The sequence below is a fragment of the Thamnophis elegans genome, chromosome 8, assembly GCF_009769535.1.
Source record: "Thamnophis elegans isolate rThaEle1 chromosome 8, rThaEle1.pri, whole genome shotgun sequence".
In the NCBI taxonomy this organism is placed as follows: Eukaryota; Metazoa; Chordata; class Lepidosauria; order Squamata; family Colubridae; genus Thamnophis; species Thamnophis elegans.
The window spans coordinates 16,452,887-16,473,541 of NC_045548.1; the positions used below are offsets into that span (position 1 = coordinate 16,452,887).

The 20,655-nt window shown below is 36.6% G+C and overlaps 1 protein-coding gene across 5 annotated transcripts in view; it reads right to left on the reverse strand.

Annotated features, from left to right (window-relative positions):
- Window positions 1-1,396: 1,396 nt before the first annotated feature.
- Window positions 1,397-20,655, reverse strand: part of ZNF236 (zinc finger protein 236) — a 56,938-nt gene continuing 37,679 nt past the window's right edge. For 3 of the 5 annotated variants that reach the window (XM_032222755.1, XM_032222756.1, XM_032222754.1), the window contains exons 25-33: window positions 20,267-20,513; window positions 19,448-19,627; window positions 18,636-18,794; window positions 15,517-15,695; window positions 13,346-13,477; window positions 8,813-9,010; window positions 6,161-6,290; window positions 5,096-5,272; window positions 1,397-1,892 (exon numbers count right to left, since the gene is read on the reverse strand). In XM_032222755.1, the coding sequence (XP_032078646.1) occupies window positions 1,768-1,892; window positions 5,096-5,272; window positions 6,161-6,290; window positions 8,813-9,010; window positions 13,346-13,477; window positions 15,517-15,695; window positions 18,636-18,794; window positions 19,448-19,627; window positions 20,267-20,513 (1,527 nt within the window). In that variant the 3' untranslated portion in view covers window positions 1,397-1,767. Of the gene's footprint in view, window positions 1,893-5,095; window positions 5,273-6,160; window positions 6,291-8,812; window positions 9,011-11,015; window positions 11,075-13,345; window positions 13,478-15,516; window positions 15,696-18,635; window positions 18,795-19,447; window positions 19,628-20,266; window positions 20,514-20,655 lie in introns of those variants that run through there. The other 2 variants (XM_032222757.1, XM_032222758.1) reach the window with 2 other exon arrangements.

Here is a 20,655-nt window from a genome sequence, read left to right on the forward strand (position 1 = left end):
ACTTTCAGTAACGCTAATAGAAAAAACCCTTGAAATGGAAAAAAATATTCAAAGCGAAGAAATAAGATAGCAAAATAACATGAAATATCTACAGAGCCTGGTCAATAATTGTTTTGCATCTATTCAGGCATAATAATTAATACCCCAGAAAAGGAATAATGTACCAGACAGAAAACCAAGTTTGGAAAAAAATTAATATTATTCAACATGTTTGACTTAAATATTTCCACATAACAAAAGTGTTATTTTCAAGTCACCAGCTATATATACTTATATACATATGTCCAGAGTTAACAAAAGAATTATGAGATGTCCTATCAAAAGCAGTGATTTTTCCTTTTTTTGGAAATAGAAAGTACTAGTCTTATAATACACAAAATATAAATTATATGTACAGATAGTTTTTTTTCTGGAACCGAGAAACAAATTAAAAGCAATAATATTTTCATAAAGATATAACATGTCTACATTACATTAAAATGAATCAATACTGGTTTTGAAATGTTTATCTAAAGTTGAAAACTTTATAAACACTTCTTGAAACTGGAATTATTATTTACAAAATATACTCATCAGCCACACAGAGGCTTAAATATCTGTATATATACACACATACATATATATAACATATAAAGAAATTTTAAAATCTCAACGTAAAATTAAGCAAGATCTTTCTGTCTTTGGAATGTCTAAAACAGAACATATGCTTTATTTCCAATGTGGGTGTTATATATAATTATACCTCTTTTCAATTAATGGGACCTTTCAGAGTAATACTGAAAAAGCCTAGGTAGTCTTTAAAAATTTCATAACTGCCAAGATAAATTGATGACAATAGTAACAAGGACTTCCAATCTGCAGCTATCTTTCAGAATGACTGTGCTGTAACTTAACCTGCAGCTAATTTGATCTTCAGGGAATATATATATAGTCTTGTAAGTCCTACCATCTTGAATATATGGCTTATATTTTTATGGTTATTCAGCAAAAGTTTCTCTGCTGAAAGATCCACATGAAAGTATATGTGTTTGTCATTTACTTCAGGGAATCGCAGTTGTTAAATGTGTTCCTTTGAATTATTGCTGAGTTTAAAGCTGAGAAATAATAGCACTCATCAAACGAAATGAATACGAGCTATCATCCTGATGTATCTGCCAACACCAATTAATGGTCTAAAACAGCCTTAGATCATGTATTATCTGCACTGGAGCAGGCATCATCTATGGCAGGGGTCTCCAACCTTGGTAACTTTAAGCCTGGTGAACTTCAACTCCCAGAATTCCTCAGCCAACTTTGTTGGCTGGGGAATTCTGGGAATTGAAGCCCCCAGGCTTAAAGTTGCCAAGGTTGGAGACCTCTGATCTACGGCACCCATACATTTTTGTTTTAAATACTCAAGACATTCCTCATGATTGACAGAACATCCAAGAAAGCCTATTTCAGATTCACTCTTCACTGATTTCAAGGTCTGGGTGTATTTCTGTTTTAGAAAATACACTTGTGGTGGAATGAAAAGATAAACAAGTTCCATCTACCTGAGATCACTGATTGTAGATAATGCAGCAAAGTTTGTCTGATGTTCCTCAAATATTCTATATGTTTACAAAAGACAGGTCATTCATTCGGTGTTTTATAATATTTAAAAAGCTATATCATCCTTATTATTTGCAATACGCTTTAATAGTAAAAATCCACAGATGACTATTTTTAGAAAAAGAAAAAAAAATTCTAGTCCTGAAAGCATTTGGAGCTTTCATCTTATAGTCATCAAAAAATATTGGTTATACTCTGCCATTCGTTTGAAGATTCTTGAACAACTTCTTCCAAATTCAGGGCACGATTAATGTCTTCGCCTTCCTGTCCTGGATGACTGGTTGATTCTTGCATTGCACCTATCATAATAAAAAGATAAAGAACAGTAAGAGATACAGCATAAAGTCTTCAGGCAAACAGCGGAAAATTAAATCCAAAAGATTATTTTATTGACTACACAGCAGTGATTTGCAAGGGGGAGGGTCCGAAAAAAGAGGAAATAAGAGCTTGGGAGTAGGGGAACTTACTGAGGCTTGTTTTGAGTAAATACCTATCACAACTTTAATTTAAAGAATATTCATTTTCCAAGGGGTACTCCTCACTTTTCTTTATTGCTATCATTTGGACACAGAGCCCTACATGCAATTCTAGTCTGTGGTATGTCCAATTCTTTTAACAGAGTAGCTTGTTCAAAAAAATCAATATTTAATTTATGTCTATTAAAATTTATGTGCCAGTTCTCAAAAGTAATGGAGCTCTATATGCATAAATACTCTTTATGATTAAGAAAGTAACATACAGAAGTAAATTCTACTTTCCAACCTAATCATTTAATGCAGTTTCCACAGCTGTATTTATTCAGGACATAGCCCTCAAAATTGCATGATGAAGAAAAATCAAAAGAAATTTTGCAAATATAAAGAAAAAGGACCAAATGTATTTTTTGTTTCTTATGTCTCTTGGAGGTACACCAGAAAAGATTGACTGCTTTTCTTCTAGCAAGAAAGATTTATTGCAAATCATAGGTCTTCTTACAATATAATCAAGTTTCTACAATATATCCACTGGGTTTTTACATTATGGTGACATCAATTAAATGTACAGTGTTTTATTTCATGTCAACATACTCTCTAGAAAAGAAAACAGCCTTTTTGTTCATTAAAGATAGTGCTCATTTATTGACAGAAATTGGAGTTGGATTTCCCATTGTTAATGAAATGGTCACAAAGTGCAATATCACACAACCATATCATTTAGCATTGGCAATCCCATAAATGCTTATAGATATTAAATGAGTATCATGTGTATTAGCAACAACCTCTTATAATTTTATCTTGCAACTTCCTGCAGACTTCCCACAGTCAATGGAAAGCCAGTGAGAAATCTCAAGTCCCCTATGGCTCACAAGCAGGCAGGCAGGCAGTAGGGCAAGTTCTATGGAAGATGGGTGGGGTTACTCCAATGAGTACTCCCCAATGGGGAGAGGGCGCAGTGGTGAGGCACGAGTCTGTGTGGGTTGGGGAGGGAGTGCTGAGATGAGACATAAGTACATGCAAGTTAGGAAGGAGATGCTGTGGTGAGGCTCAGATGTGGATAGCAGGCTGGCAGGGGAAGGGTGCTAACATGAAATCCCTGCAATCGGCAGGGTATAGATGTTCAGGAGAAAATTGGTGGGAGCAAGTAGCAACCTTCCCAGCTGGCTTTGCTTGAAAGCTGACAAGGAAGGTTCCAAATGGTAACCATATGACTACAGGATGCCATACCTATTAAAAGTATGAACCAATTTCCAAGGACCCAGATTCTGATCAATTGACAGCAGGGGTGCTGGGACAACTTGGAGGATCAGTTGTAAATACCACTCATTTAGTCCCATCATAATTTCAATAAACGGTTGTTAACCAAGGACACCAATAATAGGACTTGTAAAACAGGAAAAGCAGGCTTATTCCCCTTTGAAGATGAATATGCATGGATCATATTTATATAAACCTTATAGAAAGATGATGCATTCAGGTTGGGAGTTTGTGACTTCATTTTATTGACTCAGTGATGCTTTTCTGATAATTAACTGTTGACTTGCCTAGAGGTCCCTGTATAAACCGCCAAGCAAGCCTTTACTTGCTCCAGAATCTATCATACATAAGCAAAGCAAATAGATTGTCTCACATCTTCACCCGTAATAGCCAATACATATATTGATCAGAAAGCCACTATTGTCAATTCCATTTTAAACTCTTGTTGAAATCATTTTGTTTATTTTAATAAATACAATGTGGTCTGGTAAATCTGAGTTGGATTGGGTGGTGATTGCAAAGCTAAAGGCAGTTGTTATATATATAGCCTGAAGAGCAAAAGAGGATAAAAGCATTGAGCGATAATAACTAACTAGTCCAGAAGGCGAATAGGTTCCCACGAGATAATAGAAGATGAGAAGATCAAAGCCTTCCACGGCCATTTGCAGAGCATCTGAGAGTGACAGGGAGAAATTTTGTCATTAGTCTCTATAAATCCTTGCTTAACTCTTGAATGGAGACATAGGTAGGCTTGAAAATCGAATTACACATACAATATGGGTTTAAAGTTGTTGTATATTCTCTATTCTTTAGAATAAAATCTTGAGTTTAATGATGTACCTTCCTGCCTTGGTATATCTACTTGGTTTGGATTTGTTTCACCTATCTCCATGAGGATGCCATAACCTGGTATCCATTCCCATTTCTCCCAGTCTCTCTCAGAAGTTCTGCATGTGGCTTTTATCTAGATGGCTTTGATCTTCTCATCTTCTATTATCTCCTGGAGCCATATTCTGCCTTATGGGCTAGTCAGTTATAGTCCCTCAATGCTCTTCATCCTCCTCTGGTCTTCAGACTATGCCTAACAACTGTCTTTAGCATTGTTCAATACAACTCAGATTTACCAGACCGCACTTATTAAAATAAACAAAATGTCTACATTTATCTGCCTGTTTTCTGCAAAGCTATCAGAAATTATCACCTAAATATTTATTTGCATAACAACGCAGAAGTCTGAAGAGGTGATAAGGCGGCTGGGAGACTTGGCTATGCAGGTGCATCACATCCCATTTTCATGGCTCACATTTCTGCCATAAATTTTATTTTTCAGTCACAAAAATGGGAAAATTTAAGCAAGTTCCAAAATGCTTCTTCAAAGTCAAATACAGAACTGAAATAATTAATTTTTGTATTAGTTAGATGCATATTCAGAAGCTGAAAGTAGAATACATGGTGGTACCTCCTTCCAGTTTTCCCTTAAAAAACCACCCTGTGAGGTAAGATTTCTCCATACTTCTCAACAACTATGCCACCTATAAAATTAGACTGGAATATAACTGTACAGCACAACTGAAAACATTTCTGTTCAATAAGCAACTGAATTACATTAATACCCCTACTATTATCTTAAAGATTAAGAGCCAGCGCAAAAAGCCCAATTCTTATAGTGCTTGGTACAATCCAAAAAACTTAGAAATGTTGAGACTCTTCAGCATAATGCTATAAATAAAAAGGTATGCCAAACTTTCTCATAGTAAATATCACATTACCGGAATAGCCATGAGCCCGTTTCATATGAAGCTTCATGTTGCTTTTCTGGGTGAAGCCCATTGTACAGTAATCACATTTGTACGGCCTTTCCCCTGTATGTTTTTTCATATGAACTTGCAGTGCACTCTTCTGGTTAAAAGCTTTCTCACACAAGGTACACTGAAAGGGACGCTCACCTTTGGTAAAAAAGCAAAGAAACAAGAACAGATGAATTGACCCAATGGCAAATTTCCCATTTCTTCTAATGTGACCCGAAAAGTATATTTCTCATTTCAACCGAGCTAAGCAATCATCTAGCCCATTGCAAAACACATGGGCTGATAGAGCTATAGTCACAAATGTTCAGCAGCCATAAGGCAGAATGCTGGGAATTGCTATGGAAGAATAAAATGGGAAGCTGATTTTCTTAGCCTGTCTTCTTCCAAAATAACCATCATATTATCCAAACAAAAGTCATTTTATTACATTCCTTAAGGGTCACCTCTATTAACACGTTTTGGAGATGCGACAATTCTACTTGAACGTTTGATCCTCCCCAAAGATCACAAAGTGGTCATAGACTTATTTCTCTTCCACCATACGTATTCCCCAGGTAACCTGGCATTTCCTCCATTGGTTTTCAAATAATTGACCTGAGCATGCTGCAGCTAATTTCAGACAGACAAATATCCATACAGGCAATGAGAATGGGAGGCTATCAAAGCAGGATACATAGAATATGGAGGAAATCCAATTAATAAGAGAGGTTCTGCAGTTGTTCAGAATTGGTTCCACCCCTCTGGATCCTTCTGTCCTGAAGTGCAGCACCTACAGATGAGAACTGTCTTGCATGAAGAGGACAGCAGACCAAGTAGATACCTTAGACACTTTCTCTAATATGCCATGTCTATAATCCATGAATTGTAATAAGGGTGAGCTTTCTCAATATTAATAGCCTAAAAAATGCATGGTGGTTAAAAACAAACGAGGCTTCTTTGCCCTTGGTGATTCAGACATAATTAGCAAAATGATTAAAATCTAACCTCAAATACTGCAATGGGTATCACTCAGTACTATTTAGTTACCTGTATGGATGCGACTATGTCTTTCCAATTGACTTGGTTTAGCAAAGGCTTTTTCACAGGTGTCACATTTAAATACTCTTGGCTTTTGGGAACTCGGTGATGGTCCAGCCTGATGCGTTTGCATATGCTCCTTAATCAAAGACAAAATACATTTTATTTGTCACATTTTTTTTTATAATAGAAATATATTTGGAGGCTTGTTAATTTAGTTCCAGTTTCTGCAACCCTATATTCATTTTGCAGATCTGGCCCAGGGGTGTTACATAACTCAGAGCAAAAGGACAAGAAATGTGCAATGGAATGTGAAATGCAACACTTCAAAGACAGACACTATTGCTACGTATGTCTAGTTTAATGAAAGGAAGGACTGGGGATGACATAATGACAGTGTTCCAATATCTAAGGGGCTGCCACAAAGAAGAAGGGGTCAACCTACTCTCTAAAGCACCTGAAGGCAGAACAAGAAGCAAAGGATGGAGAGAATAAGGAGAAATTTCCTTCCAGAACAATTAATCAGTAGAATGACTTGCCTTCAGAAGTTGTGGGGATTCTAAGACTGGAGGTTTTTAAGAAGAGATTTGACCAGCTATCTGAAATGGTATAACTTCTCCTGCTTGAGCAACTTCCAACTCTGTTATTCTGCTATTTATAATTTCTACATATAATATTAGAAAGGTAAGCCTTACATGTGTCTAGATTCCAGATGTGTAAAGAACCGCTTGTTCATTAATATTCAAACATAACAATTTCTAATTTTTAGAAATTAGAGCAAACTATGATTCAGAATGAAATATTTCTTTTTCTCTTCAAACTAAGATTTAGTCGTCTGGATAACAAGTGGAATTCCTACTGCTACCTACTTGAAACAATGTTCAAGGTGACATAATAAAATATAATGGTATTTATGATTGCAACATTAAATAAAGCAGCAAAGCAAGAAAACACAAGCAACTGGGCTAATACTTTCGAACACTTTGTCTTCGTAAATTCTTTTTCCAGGTTTTAATGAAATACTGAAACACAGAGGTGGAAGTAGTAAGCTCAGGTTTCCTTAGGGACAGTCAATAAAGTGCCACGGAATTACATTGCCTATCCTGCTAAGGAGAAGCAAAATTGTTTCTGTAAAAAATGTGTACCTGGAAAGAAGTTTGCTCATTTGCTAGAAAAAGTGCTTTGTTTCAATTCAGTGTTACCATGGAAGAACAGAGCTGAAAGAATGATAGTACAGCCCTGCCTTTGAATAAACACGAAAAATGGAAGCATGGGTATTCCAGCAATAAAATCAAACAACCTGGAATCCTGAAGGCAGTGCAAAATCCAATTGAATATAAGGGTTGTGCAAAATTTTTGAAATGGGGTGGTGGGGTGATATGCAAAGAACTTATTTTTAAATTGTTAAAACAGACACAGGGGTGTTGCAAAATCATATAGCTACTTTGGAAGCTGCTCCCTGATATTGTTGAATTATTTTGCTCTGCTGGGCAGAAAATGTTGCAAAACCTCTCCTTAAAACGTTTTGCACAGGATTTGGTAATAGTAAAGTGTTGTGGCTCAGCAGGAGCCGTTGGAGCTGCCACCAGACTCCGACAGCGAGGGGCCCTATCAGTCAGCCCTGGAAGATGTGGAGGACCCTGGAGTCTGCGCCCTGACTCCGAGCAGGGCGCAGAGAGACTGGTTGGACACCAGGTAGCGCCTAAGCCTTGGAGGAGTGGGGAGGAGACAAGGGAGAGTGATCCAGAAACCAGCAGTGAGTTGTTCCTGGATGCACGCCATCGAAGAGCTACTCGGCTCAAGAACAATTACACAATTACAGGAGGTAATTGCGCTCAGGTAGAGGTCATTAGGCCCCTCTCCAGACTATAAAAAAGACTGCTTGTGACCCACCCCTCTCACAGAAGTCAACGCATTGACTAAAGAGAAACTAACTGGGCAGGCTGGATTGCTGCCAAGGTTTGTCTGAATTGCTGCCAAGGTCCTTATCTGTTTGTTTGCTTGGCTTTCAGCCACCGAGATTCTGGTCTTGTTATTAAAGGACATTCTAATTAAGCTTGTCTCGGCTTTCGTTACGGGACGGAGGAGGGGGTCAGACCAGTAAAGTCTCCAAGTTCTCTACAAATCCCGTTGACAAGCCCATGTTGTTTTCTTGACAGCAAATAAGGTCGCCCTTTATTCTTTCCTTCTTCTGAGGGATGTTTTCAAGTCCTTAAAGTCTGTAGAGATTCTTGTCATCCAGGTCATGGTTGTCCCAAATGTGCTTTTTCAGGAGGCAAAGTTACCAGTTTGCCTCCTGAAAAAGCACCTTTGGGACTTCAAGTCCTTAATTTATCTAAATACCCTGATGAAACCTGGAAATCTCCTATCCAACTAATAACCAGGCTCAACTGTTAAACCTTAGAGGCAAGGCAAGATTGATCATAGGTCCCTATTCTCTCCTCCCCCCCACTTCTTCCTAGCATCTTCCTACAAGTGCAGGGTCCATTTCCCCACCTCCTCTCCTGGATCAATCCAGCATTCGCCTATTGGTTGCAACAGGAACTGACCAACCAGCTCTTCACCAAAGCCTGGTATTGTGGGCTGAGACAGTGATTGTCCCAAAGTCCACCCACCTGGCTTTTAAAATTTTCATTAAAACAGATTAATTTCATCTCGTACCTTCAGATGTGTGGCTCGTTTGAAAGCTTTATTGCAAATATGACAGATGTGGATTCTTTCTTTTCCATGAACTTCCTTACTGTGCTGCATTAGCACGGTGACTGAAGAAAATGTTTGACTACACTCAAAACAATGGTGCACGCGGGCCTCTTTTTCAACTTGAATACTTTTTGACAGAGGTGGGGAAACCTCACTCACCTGTAACAGGGACACAAAATACACAGACAAATAATTATGGCAAACACAACCCTCAAAATGTTTGTGAAAATATTGAATTGCCTTTTCAGATGGGATACAATTACATCTCAAGAGCATAGTTTTATTATACAGCTTTGACACACATATTACCCCAATTCTTCCATGTAAGTGATTAATAATCTTGTTAGCAACTTCCTGCAAGATGCGTGGATACATATGTGGATACAGACCACACATCACACACACAGGTGATCTGGTAAAAGAATAAGGGGGTGTTCATCAACATTACTTCAACCCAACTTAGGGATACCAATTTCCCCATGAATTTGTTTCATTATGTAACAAGAGATTATTTTGCTGTCAAATTACCCCTCTCACATGGACTAGGAAAGTGGGATCAGTTTGTCAACCATAACAGGCAACTGCCTCTTCATCTGTATACACTTTTTCTAGGGTGCTTTTTCTAGTTTCCCAATCAAGCCTACACACCTGATATTATTATTATAAAGTTATATTATTATTATATTATATGGAGTGGAGCTTTGTGCGCGAACACAAGTGGCCTCCATTCACGCGAGTGGAGCTTTACCCATACATGCCTGCCCATCACTCGCACAGCCCGGTTTTGAAGAGACCTGGGTCCGGGGGTTGGAGACCCCTGCTCTCAGCAGTTTTCAATGTCAGAATTATTTGCATAACGCCCCCAACAATCTGGATCCTCATTTTATTGACTTTAGAAGGATGGAAGGCTGAGTCAACCGTGAGCCTCATCAGGATCAAATTCCAGGCTGTGGACAGAATTAGCCTGCAATACTACACTTTAACCACTGTGCCACCAAGGCTCCTCATAGTCCAGCATTCATGTATATGTCATTTAATTTCCTCTTTTCCTTTTGAGGAAAGGAGATGTCAGCCTTACAGGATAGACCAGACAGGAAACACAGCTGGATAAGCTAATTCTACTTTATGGTAAAGCTATATTAATCAAATCTTCTAAGTCTGAAAGTAAAATCTCCTGCCATCTCCTTTACAGCCCAAGAAACTAGGGACGATTCCTTCTGAGTCTTTTACTCCACTTACTATCTAGCTGTGGACTATGCCCTCTCTTATCTGACCATTCCCTAGGCGGCCTCTTTTCACTCATCTCCCAAAATCTTTCCCACATATCATTACAGGAGCTTAGAAACTTCTATTCCTGATACGCAATAAGTCTTATGATAATGTCTATTTAAATCCCGCAGACTTGGTTTTGTTTCAAACTATGCTTGCTGACTTGTGGTACAATAGTAAACCAAGGATGCAAGATTTCTACCTCAGCCAACTTATTGGATGGATCAAAAAGAATACGTAGACCCAAAGTTAAAATCATAGTTGTGCTTACAACTATAAAGAGGCACACAGGAACAATTCTACTTACATTAAGCTATTATTTCCAGGCAATGTGTTTCTATATGCAGAATTCTATTATCTGTTATATGGACTTGGATAGTTTGATTTGCTGCAGATGACTTAGCTGTGACCTAAGTTACCAAATAAATCCCATAGTCAGCACTGTAGTGATTATGACCACAATTTGGGTAAGTATCATGAAGATTGAAACCTGTAGTCCTTTTCTAATTCCTCAAAATAAGATTTCCTATAATTGACAACTTCAGGTGCCATTCTGTTAAATGGCTGGGGTGAGGGCAGGGAAAAGGGAAAACATGCCAGAGGTAAACTTGATGAGATTACTATGAAAATACATGATACAAAGCCATAGCTTAGTATCAATTTGCCTACATGTTCTGAAGGCATTGGGGATCTGAAAGCTAGGAGAAACTACCTACTCAAATAATTTAGAACTGAACCTGCCCTACTAGTCATTTGAGGAAACAAACAATATCCACCTGCTACTAGTCAGGAATCAGCCTGTCACCCTGTCCACAATTGATTAGAAAGACTAAAAGTTAAAAAGACAAATGCTTTCCAGATGTAAGTAAACCTTTGAATGCAGAAATATTCTTACCTGATTAATTTTCCTAAGATTTATGTCTCCATCAATCCATCTTTCTGAGTACTCCCACTCTGTGAGCAAAACCAGAGGCAATTCAAGCACTGTGGCTGAAAGCTCTAGGCTTAAGCCCTATCAGCAACAGATGTTTACTAGAGTAGCATTTCCATAGCCTTTGACATAGTTTACATAACATACATGTACTCTCTCTTTCTCTCGCTCGGTGTATGTGCCTGTCTGTATGTCTTAATACTACATAAATGTTTTACTGTGGTATTCTTCAAGTAGCACATAAAAAAAAACACATCTAGACATCAGTTGCTTGAGTTAAGATTGAAAGAGACATTACCCATGAACAAAAATAAATAAATCATCAGGTAAGACTTTCCATTCTTTGTCATAATTAGTTACTGTTGAAGCAGTAAAAAGCAATTCTATGGAAGGCAGCAAAGAGGAAGCTTTGTGGTGGACAATGAAAATGAAGAGGGAAAGCAGACAGGTGAGGCAATTTATCTGCAACTTAAGTTTACAGAAAGACATGTAAGGACATAAAAACTAGAGTGGTCAGAGAAATTAATCACAAACCAAATAGGATTAGTTGAGAATAAGAATGAAAGAAGGGGAGAAAAAATAAGAATGGTGTTTTCAGGAAAGAGAATAGATAGTTCAAGAGTATCTCCTTCAGAAACAGATTTCATGAATAGTAAGAAACAATCAACAAATATGTAGAGCATAGAGATACCAAAATTCTACATTCAAGCATATTAGCTGTAAGAAATCAGCTATAGTGGCAAAGGGGCTGATAGTGATATTGAAAGAAAAGCAGAACTTGCTGAAAAGTTACATGAATTGATAGTACCACTCTTTACTGCAGAGTTAGTCATATTTAAGCCATTTTTCCTGCACAGTACATCTGGAAAACGATGTCAAATAGCAATAATAAATTACATATTTAAATATAATATCAAAAGGATGTGAAGGCAATCAACAGAGATATGGGAATTTTTAGTACAGCAAAGTCATAAATATTAAATTGCAAAAATAAGAACTGACTTTTAATACTTTATTCTCTCCTTTAAAGCCTCAATGCAAAGATCATCCAAAGAAAGTACTGGTATTGTATTATGTTCAAAACATCAAAAGTAGTTATATCTCAAATCATGTACTACTGTGCGTCTTGTACACATTGCAAAATCTTACTTGCCAGGATTTTAGGTTAACTAGGTGGGCAAGCAGGCGTTCCTAAAGAATACTGCACTCATCAGACAGCCCATTTTAAAGGGATAATTTTAATTATTTCAAATGCAATGTTAGCACACTAATAGGGCATCTGTCAAGGGTAGCAATGCATATGCCAAAAGGGAAAAAACAGGGAGGTTGTACACTCTCTTGCTTTATAGACATCACATTTAAATTCACTTAATGAAAAAAAGCAAAATGTATGTAGGATCTATCAATCCAACAACTAAACAGATCCTCCTTGCTCAAAGATTCTTCAGAAGCTGGACACAAACAACATGGAAATGGTTATCATCACCATTGCTCATTCGGGGAATCTTACAGAATGCTGTTAGATCTATCTAATTCACAGCCAACAATCATTAACACTAATGATCATAATTAATTTGAAAAACTATCCTAAAAAAATCCAAAAGAGCAGAATAATAATAGTAGGTTTCAGATAAGTGATGTAAGAGAAAATCAGAAGAATTAAACAATGATGAGATGCTGATGAGATGCAACCAGAGCGTAGAAGAACAAGATAAAATAAATATTAAGAATAAAACAATCACATGAGAGAATCAAATTTCAACTTTAAAATTAAAAAAAGTTGCATCTGACACCAATAAAGTATATCTGTGCAAAAATATGCTGTATTAAATTCACTAGGATAGCTGTGAACAAAAATATCATCAGCCTAAGGCAATAGTTCCATATACGAGTTTCTTCAAACAAATTACTTAGATATACTGGACTTCCAAGTTTCAGAATCCATTAATTAGAGGCCACACTGACAGGGGGATTATGGCAATTGGCAATATCTAATATATTGGGAGAGAACCAGGCTAGAGAACATTGCAATAGACACTATCTGGAGTAATTCCTATGAATAGCAGGCTCCCGATATAAAGGCCTGCACTTCAGGTCTCATTTAGAAAAGTGACAAATACTACATTTAATATAGTGCCATCTCAAATTCTCCTTGGAAGAGCAAACTTGTCAAATTAAAGTTTTCATAGATACTATCCCTAATGAAATAAATGAGTAAGATAAATGACAACCTCAGATACAGGACACAAAACGACTGCATTAGCATTCAAGAAAGGTTAATGAAGACTACTTACCTGATAAGTTAATTCATCATGGTTTGCAGGTACTGAATGTGGAGCATGGCTGACTAGGATGACCTGCTGTGAGCTTGAATTGGTCTGGCCAGAAAGGGTAGAATCTGTGAGTAAAGCAGGGAACTGCTGACCCTGGCAAAGAAATTTCCAAATGTTTAAAAAATGTGCAACTAAGTCACATATCAAAATCTGAACCAATTAACATATTTATTACTTAAACTTTTCACGCATAGGTAACTAAAGTAGATAAGTTTATATGTTATATAATCTTATATCTTAGGCTAAATGAAAAGTTTAAGCTATTATTCTATTAATAACCCCAAAATATTTAATTTGTCTAATGTTAAGAGTTACCCTAAAAGCAGTAATATGTAATGTGAAATTAATTGACTGATAGCCTATATATCCTGTGATCACATTAATGAAAGTTTTGTGTAAAATCTGAAATCTGTCCAACAAATCACACTTATGACACCATCAATTTGTTAGCATGTAGTACTAACAAAATTCAAGATGATTTGTCACTCATTAATTGTTAAAAAATACTAAACATAGGGGAGAAAACTAAAGTTGAGAAGGCTATATAAAAGACTAACAAACATTTATTTCAGTATGACATACTTCAATTTGGGTACTAAGAGGAAAGCAATGAAGATGCAGCATTATATAACACATTCTGATAAAAGATAATATCTTTTATTCATAGTTCACAAGGCCATTGTATGAAAACCCCAAGGTTTACTCTATAATTAACCCCTTAATCCTTCAGGGATTAACTGTGACTTTTGCAGTTAATTGATTTGGGGTGAGATGTATATCCTTGGTGCATGTTTCTGTATTACTCACTTCATTTCTTTCTCTGATCTGTCTGTCACTTAAAAAGTATGCTCATCGCACAGTCAGCCAGATGTTCAGACTGGATTGGGCATTTTTATCAATTTATCAGGACCCTAAAGACTTGGGATAGGTAAATGTAGATGTGTTAAAGGCATTGTCCCAGATGTAAGCCGTTCAGACTAAAGCTGCCTTTTGCAACTAACTGATGGTGATTTTGTCAATGCCAGTGGTGTTCAAGTGATGCTCCAGTTGTTTTGGGACTGTACCCAAAGTTTCTATTAGTATTGGTACTACCTTTGCTTGCTTTTATTTCTATTTGCAGGTCTTTGTATATTGTTAACTTCTCTGGTTTTTTCTCTTCTATTCTGCTGTTTCCATGTACTACCATGTCCACTATCCAGATTTTTTTGTCATTTTTTTTAATAATTGCTCAGTCTGAGGTTTTACATGGCAGGTACCTGTCAATTTTAATTCTAAAGTCCCAGAGCACTTTAGATTCTTCTTATAATAATTATTAGACGTTTACTGCCCATCATCCCTATATACTACACTTTGTTTTAAAACCAAACAACCAAAAGAAGCACCAATTTGTATTATCCATATTCATTTTTAAATGTAGAGGTTAAATGTTAAGTTATACTCTATATCCGTCCTTAACAAACTTCTACATTTAAAATATCTCCCACAGATGTAACTTTCTTATGTATTTTCTTCTTACTGCAAGGGATGGTTTATATTTAATCTATGGATAGGTTCCACGTAGGTAAATTAATGGGAAAATTAAGAGAAAAGTCCTTTGTAATTGATGAGAGCTAACGGTCAGCTGGATTCAAACTATTGTTCTGCAAACAAGTCACAAAAGAATTTCTAGTCCCACTGATTCAATGCTTCCTAGGGAGAAAAGAAGGGAGCTATATTTGTTAATCTGTGCTTCCCCCTGCAGTTCTCATGTCATATTTAGAATTCCATATTATATGGAGCAAATTTTAGGAAGCAGAGGGAATAGCGAGAAGGGTGGGGGGCACTTTGCATTTAAGCTTTGCATCCAAACAACAGAAGTTTGGATGCAAAGCCTGAATATCCCATCTTACCTTTAGGAAATATAAGTGAAAATTCAATTACATAGTGACCCTGAAAAATGCAGCACCAGATATATCATAAAGTTGAAACCACACAAAGAGTGAAGTATACTGCACAATTTTGAAAATATGTTCAATATTCATTGCTATACAAGCAGGATGAACCTACGATTATCTTAATATTTTTTTTCCAAGTTTAATGAATTTAGCAAATGTTAAGAACAGGGGAGAGCAGATCAGAGAAATGACACAAACCTGTGAAGTGATATTAAGTGTCACTGCATCAAGACCAGCAGATAACATACTCTGAGTATCAGCCAGGGTCAATGTGACACTACCATCTCCTCCCACACCTGGGGATGACATTACTAGGTTCTGAGCTGGCTGAGACAAAGGTGGTGTCGTTGGAAGGTTTCCGCTTGAAGTGTTAAGTTCTACAAAAAGTATACCACAATAATTCAAAATCAGAATCACAATTCATAATTGGGGATGTACTGTACAACATTCCAAGAGTCTTCATTATTTAGCCATTTTGTAACCCATGCAAAATTTAAATTCCAGCTACAACTGTCAGTATCTTACTCCAAAATAGTTCTGTGCTATTCACCTCTTGGGGAGAAAAGTGCATTCCTAACCATTAAAATAAACACTCTTTAACGTCTACTTGCCCTTATGATTCTGCATGAACAAATTCAACAGAATAGGCCAGAATCACAGAGACATTAACAAGAGCTTAAATGGCATTAACTTCTAGATTGTATAATATCTTGGTACTACTTCTCCTGATCTAATATGCTTAACATGTGTTCAATTTAGAATGTCAGAATTAGAAAGTTTGCCCTAGTGTAATTTGCAATGAGAAAGTCAGCAAGTTTCGTGGAAGACCAAACTGAGCGACCTTAGGTAATTCATTCCCTCAGCAGAGGGTTTGAAAATGACCTTGAAGAAAATATATCGCAGCCATTACCAAAATATCAATTTTGTCTGAAAAGACAGGAGAGAGTGAGGAAAATATCAAGTCTGGTTCACCACGATTATCTTGGGTATAAGAGAGAGGGAAAAATAAACTGTCAGGTTTCCAAGATTCAGTTATTATAGCTTATACAGGTAGATCTTGACTTACAACAGTTCATTTAGTGACTGTTCAAAGTTACAACGGCACTGAAAAGTGACACAATCGTTTTCACACTTATAACCATTGCATCATCCCCAAGGTCACATAATCAAAATTTGGATGCTTGGCAATTGATTCATATTTATGACGATTGCAGTGTCTGGAGGTCATGTGATTAGCCTTTGTGACCTTCTGACAAGCAAAGCCAATGGGGAAGCCAGATTCACTTAACAACATTACTAACTTAACAACTGCAATGGGTCACTTAAACAACAAGATCGTAAAATGGGGAAAAACTCACTTAACAAATGTTTTGCTTATCAACATAAAAACTCTGTCCTCAACTGTGATCGTAAGCTGAGGACTACCTGTACCAAAACCTATTTTCTTGGATATTTGTCTCCTAAACTGGTCTACCTCAAAAAGGGACCATATTTTCAGGTCAACCTATCTCAAGAAGATTGCTGTGAGGAAAAACAAGTGTATTGCCTTGAATGCCTGAATTAAAGCTAGTAAGTAAACAAGCACAAAGTGCCCTGAAATTTAGGTTAAGGTGAACAGGAATTAAGATTACAAGGATGTTCAAATATTCAAATGTTTACTTTGGTGTGATGAGAATCTGTGCAAACTATCATTCTAAAGACACAATGCAAAACAACATACCCTCCCCACCATAGTGAAATGAGATGCTTTTCATGACTGCAAGCTTTTCCTTGGCAGTTCTAACATTGGAAATGACTTCTGCGGTTGCATATTTTTGGACTGAACTTAAGCCCCATGGGAAGGTAAATTGTGCCATCTTTGTACCTTGACAAGGTAAAGCACATTCTCTCCATGACCCTATTCCCCAAAGAAAACGTGGATATCCCAAGTGGCTCACGATCTTCAACCACTCCATTTCTCGATAACCGATGCCCAACAAGCCGCCCTAAATCGGAATCAATGGCGTGCTGTAATCCGTGACGTCCTGCCCCTGGCCTTCACAATGCAACGGTCACTGCCTTATGGACATTGACATTTACGAAGATTAAGTCCAAGTAAGTCCAAGTCCATGACCCTATTCCTCCAAACCATGGCTATCTCACATACCTTCTATTAAAGATAACCATGCTGTCAATGTGGAAAAAAATCAATGTGTTTTTTTTAAAAAAAACTGATTTTTTTAAAAATTTACATCAGATTTTTTAAAATTTACATCAGATTTTTTTATTTAAATCAGATTTTTTTTAATTTTTATCAAATTTATTTTAATAAAATGCTTTTGGAGTAAAAATCTATCTAAATATAGTTTTCTATTTAAGATACATAAATAATCAGCATGAATAATTTAAATTGTTTAAAATTTGGGTAACAGTAAGAAGCTGAGTTCAATGTAGAGATATTTTAGACTGTGATTGTTCAAAAATTATACCACGTATGGTCTTTGGGAAGTCGGGGGGAGGGAAGGGAGGGGGGGATTCAGGGGGAGGGGGGAGGGGGGAAATACAATATGTGTTAAATTCCATGATTGTATTTGTATACTGTGGCTTTTCAATGTTAGTGCGAAAATAGAACAAACCGAATATACTGGAAGGTAATAGATACCGAAGGAAAGAGTCGAGTGAAAGAAGAAGGAGGGTGGAGAGGGTGAGAGAGAGGAGGAGGAGAAGGGAGGGAGGGAATGGAGAGGGAGTGATAGGGTTAAGGTTAGAAAGAAGGGGAGGGGAAGTAGGCGTAGAGGGGTGTGTGAGAAGGAAGAATGAAAGTTGGAGGGGGTTGAAAGAGGGTGTATGGTAGGCCAAGGTGGTATACTGGGTTTGTATTGTAGAGGGCATTTTCTATATAAGTGAGGGCCGTGTTTATTATTCAATGTTATATGCCCTGATTAAGCACAGTGAATATGTGATTGTATAGAATGAAAACATAATAAAATATATATTAAAAAAATAATAATAATAATCAGCATGAAATGGAGATTAGTTAAGTAGCATGAGGCTATATATTCTGCAACATTGGGACCATCAGTGAGTCAACAGCGGGTCAGAGAAGTAGCAGAAATGACAGTTGTTCTTTAAAAATTGAGTTGATTTAAATTAAGTCTTTTTACCAGTGATTTAAATCATGATTTAAATTGACTTAATTTAAATCAAATCCACCCTGCATGTGGTTCAAATAATTTATAACATGTTTTCAAATGTAAATTCCATCGAGATCACTGTAAAATAGTTCTAAGTAACTATGTGCAAACTAGCAAATTTGAGGAAAATAAATGAAAATTTACCTGAAGAACTATTCAGTGTTGGGTTCTGTGACAATAACTGATCATTATTTATAGTTAGTGTTGTAGCAGGTGATTGATTAGTGATATTAGGTGTTGCCAATCGTAGGTTCCCATTCAGCTCATTGCTGCCAGAGGAAATGTGTTGAATAAGGTCTTGGCCTAAATGGAAAATGGAATTGTTTAGCCACTTCAGATCTAAGTTCCCCTTTCCTTTTTCAGTAACAAAGCCCTCAGCAATTAGTGCCATCATGAAACTTTATACATTTTAATATTCTTTAAAATGAACAATTTTTCATTTCTGAAATAGAACAGTTTATGGAAAAACTTCAGAATGAAAGTTCAGTATGGCTAAGCTCTACCTTTAAAGGGAACACTGCATCCTACAGTATTTTAATTCACACTGATAGGATCAGTATATACAGAGAATATACCTCTAATGAAAGAAAGCACAGAATTATTGTCACTTGTATAACAAATTGAGGAACAAGTATGGTAAATCTTGTCAAGTTCAAAGTATATAGTTATGAATTATTTCACAATATAAACTGAATATTACCAAATATATGGAATAAATATGTGAAGCAGAAGCTGCAGTAAAAACATTCTATAAGGTATACTCAATCGGTACTAATCAGTTAAAGATCAAGAACATTTGTACAAAACTTACTATAACATTAAATTTGTAACCCCACCAAATATAACCCCATCAAAAATACCCTAAATATTCCACCTAAGGTAAAATTGCAAATGAGTATGTTTCATTAAAAAGTTTCAATGGAGAAGAATCAGAATAATTTCACAATAATACTTGCCAGATATAGTAAGGGTGATCTCTTGAGGGGTGCCTGATGAGTTTGTAGTGGTTGAACTAGAAGCATGAGTTAAAACATGGCTCAGACCAGAACTATTTATTGTCAGTGTAATCTCATGTTGACCATTGGCAGTTGATACCATTCCCTGTGAAGTCATAACTTGAGAGAGATCCTGTGAACCTGAACATGAGTAAAATAAACTAAATAAAAGTACTCAGGTTTTATATTATTCATATTTAATGTTATAATGGTGTCGGACACATAACTGAAAAACATAAGGGAGCTGGCTTTGATACATATTACATAATAATGGTTCCGTATAGATAATCCTAATCACAATAGTAGAAAAACAGGTGCTCTATCTGTCTTAGATCTGAAGGAGTAAGAAGGTTATTTGTGACTCTTGGGATTAATCTGGAGAATTTTCTTCCAGACTTCTCCAGGTGACCATTTGTAGAACCATCCTCAATGCAGAATCAAATCTTTGGTTTTTCAAATGAACTAAGCAATCATATTTTAAATTATTTAAGCAAATAAAAGATAGAAAAATATCCCTCAGTTCAGAACTCAGAGATAGGCCAGCTTTTTATCAGGAGGATCACAAGTGATTTCAGGGTGATATCCCTGAGAGAAGTGAGTTGAATTTCTGGCTGTGAGCGTAAGATGGCCCTATCTCGATCTATTTTAGAAATTTTTATTCATAGAAATATATCTTTTACCAGATTATAGTGGTGTGATTATAAGATAGGAAAATAAAAGGAATTTAGATAATTTTAATCAAAGAGCTTTCAGATGAATCTGCTTTTCTATTATATTTACCTGAAGTAGTTGTAGTCAATACGGATTCTTGCTCAGCCATAGGCCCCATTGTCATATTTGCTGAAGAAGTAACATTGGGCTGTAAGGACAAGCTTGACAAAGGCTGTATTACCACATTTGCTGCTGACACTGTACTTTCTACTGTCTGTAGGGAGGAGTTCTGAGGCGCCAAACTGGGATCTCCTGTTAGCTGCTGGGTCAGTACATTACCCTGTTGAAGAGTCTGTTGCAAAAGACTGGGATCAATCTGAAAAGAAACAAGTCCGATAGAAATATATTCCATTTTTATTTTCCAAATCCGAGTATAGTAAAACTATAATACCCAAGCAACAAAAGTTGGCACATCTCACAGATAAATAACTTGTTCAATCTTACAAAAGTTGGATAGT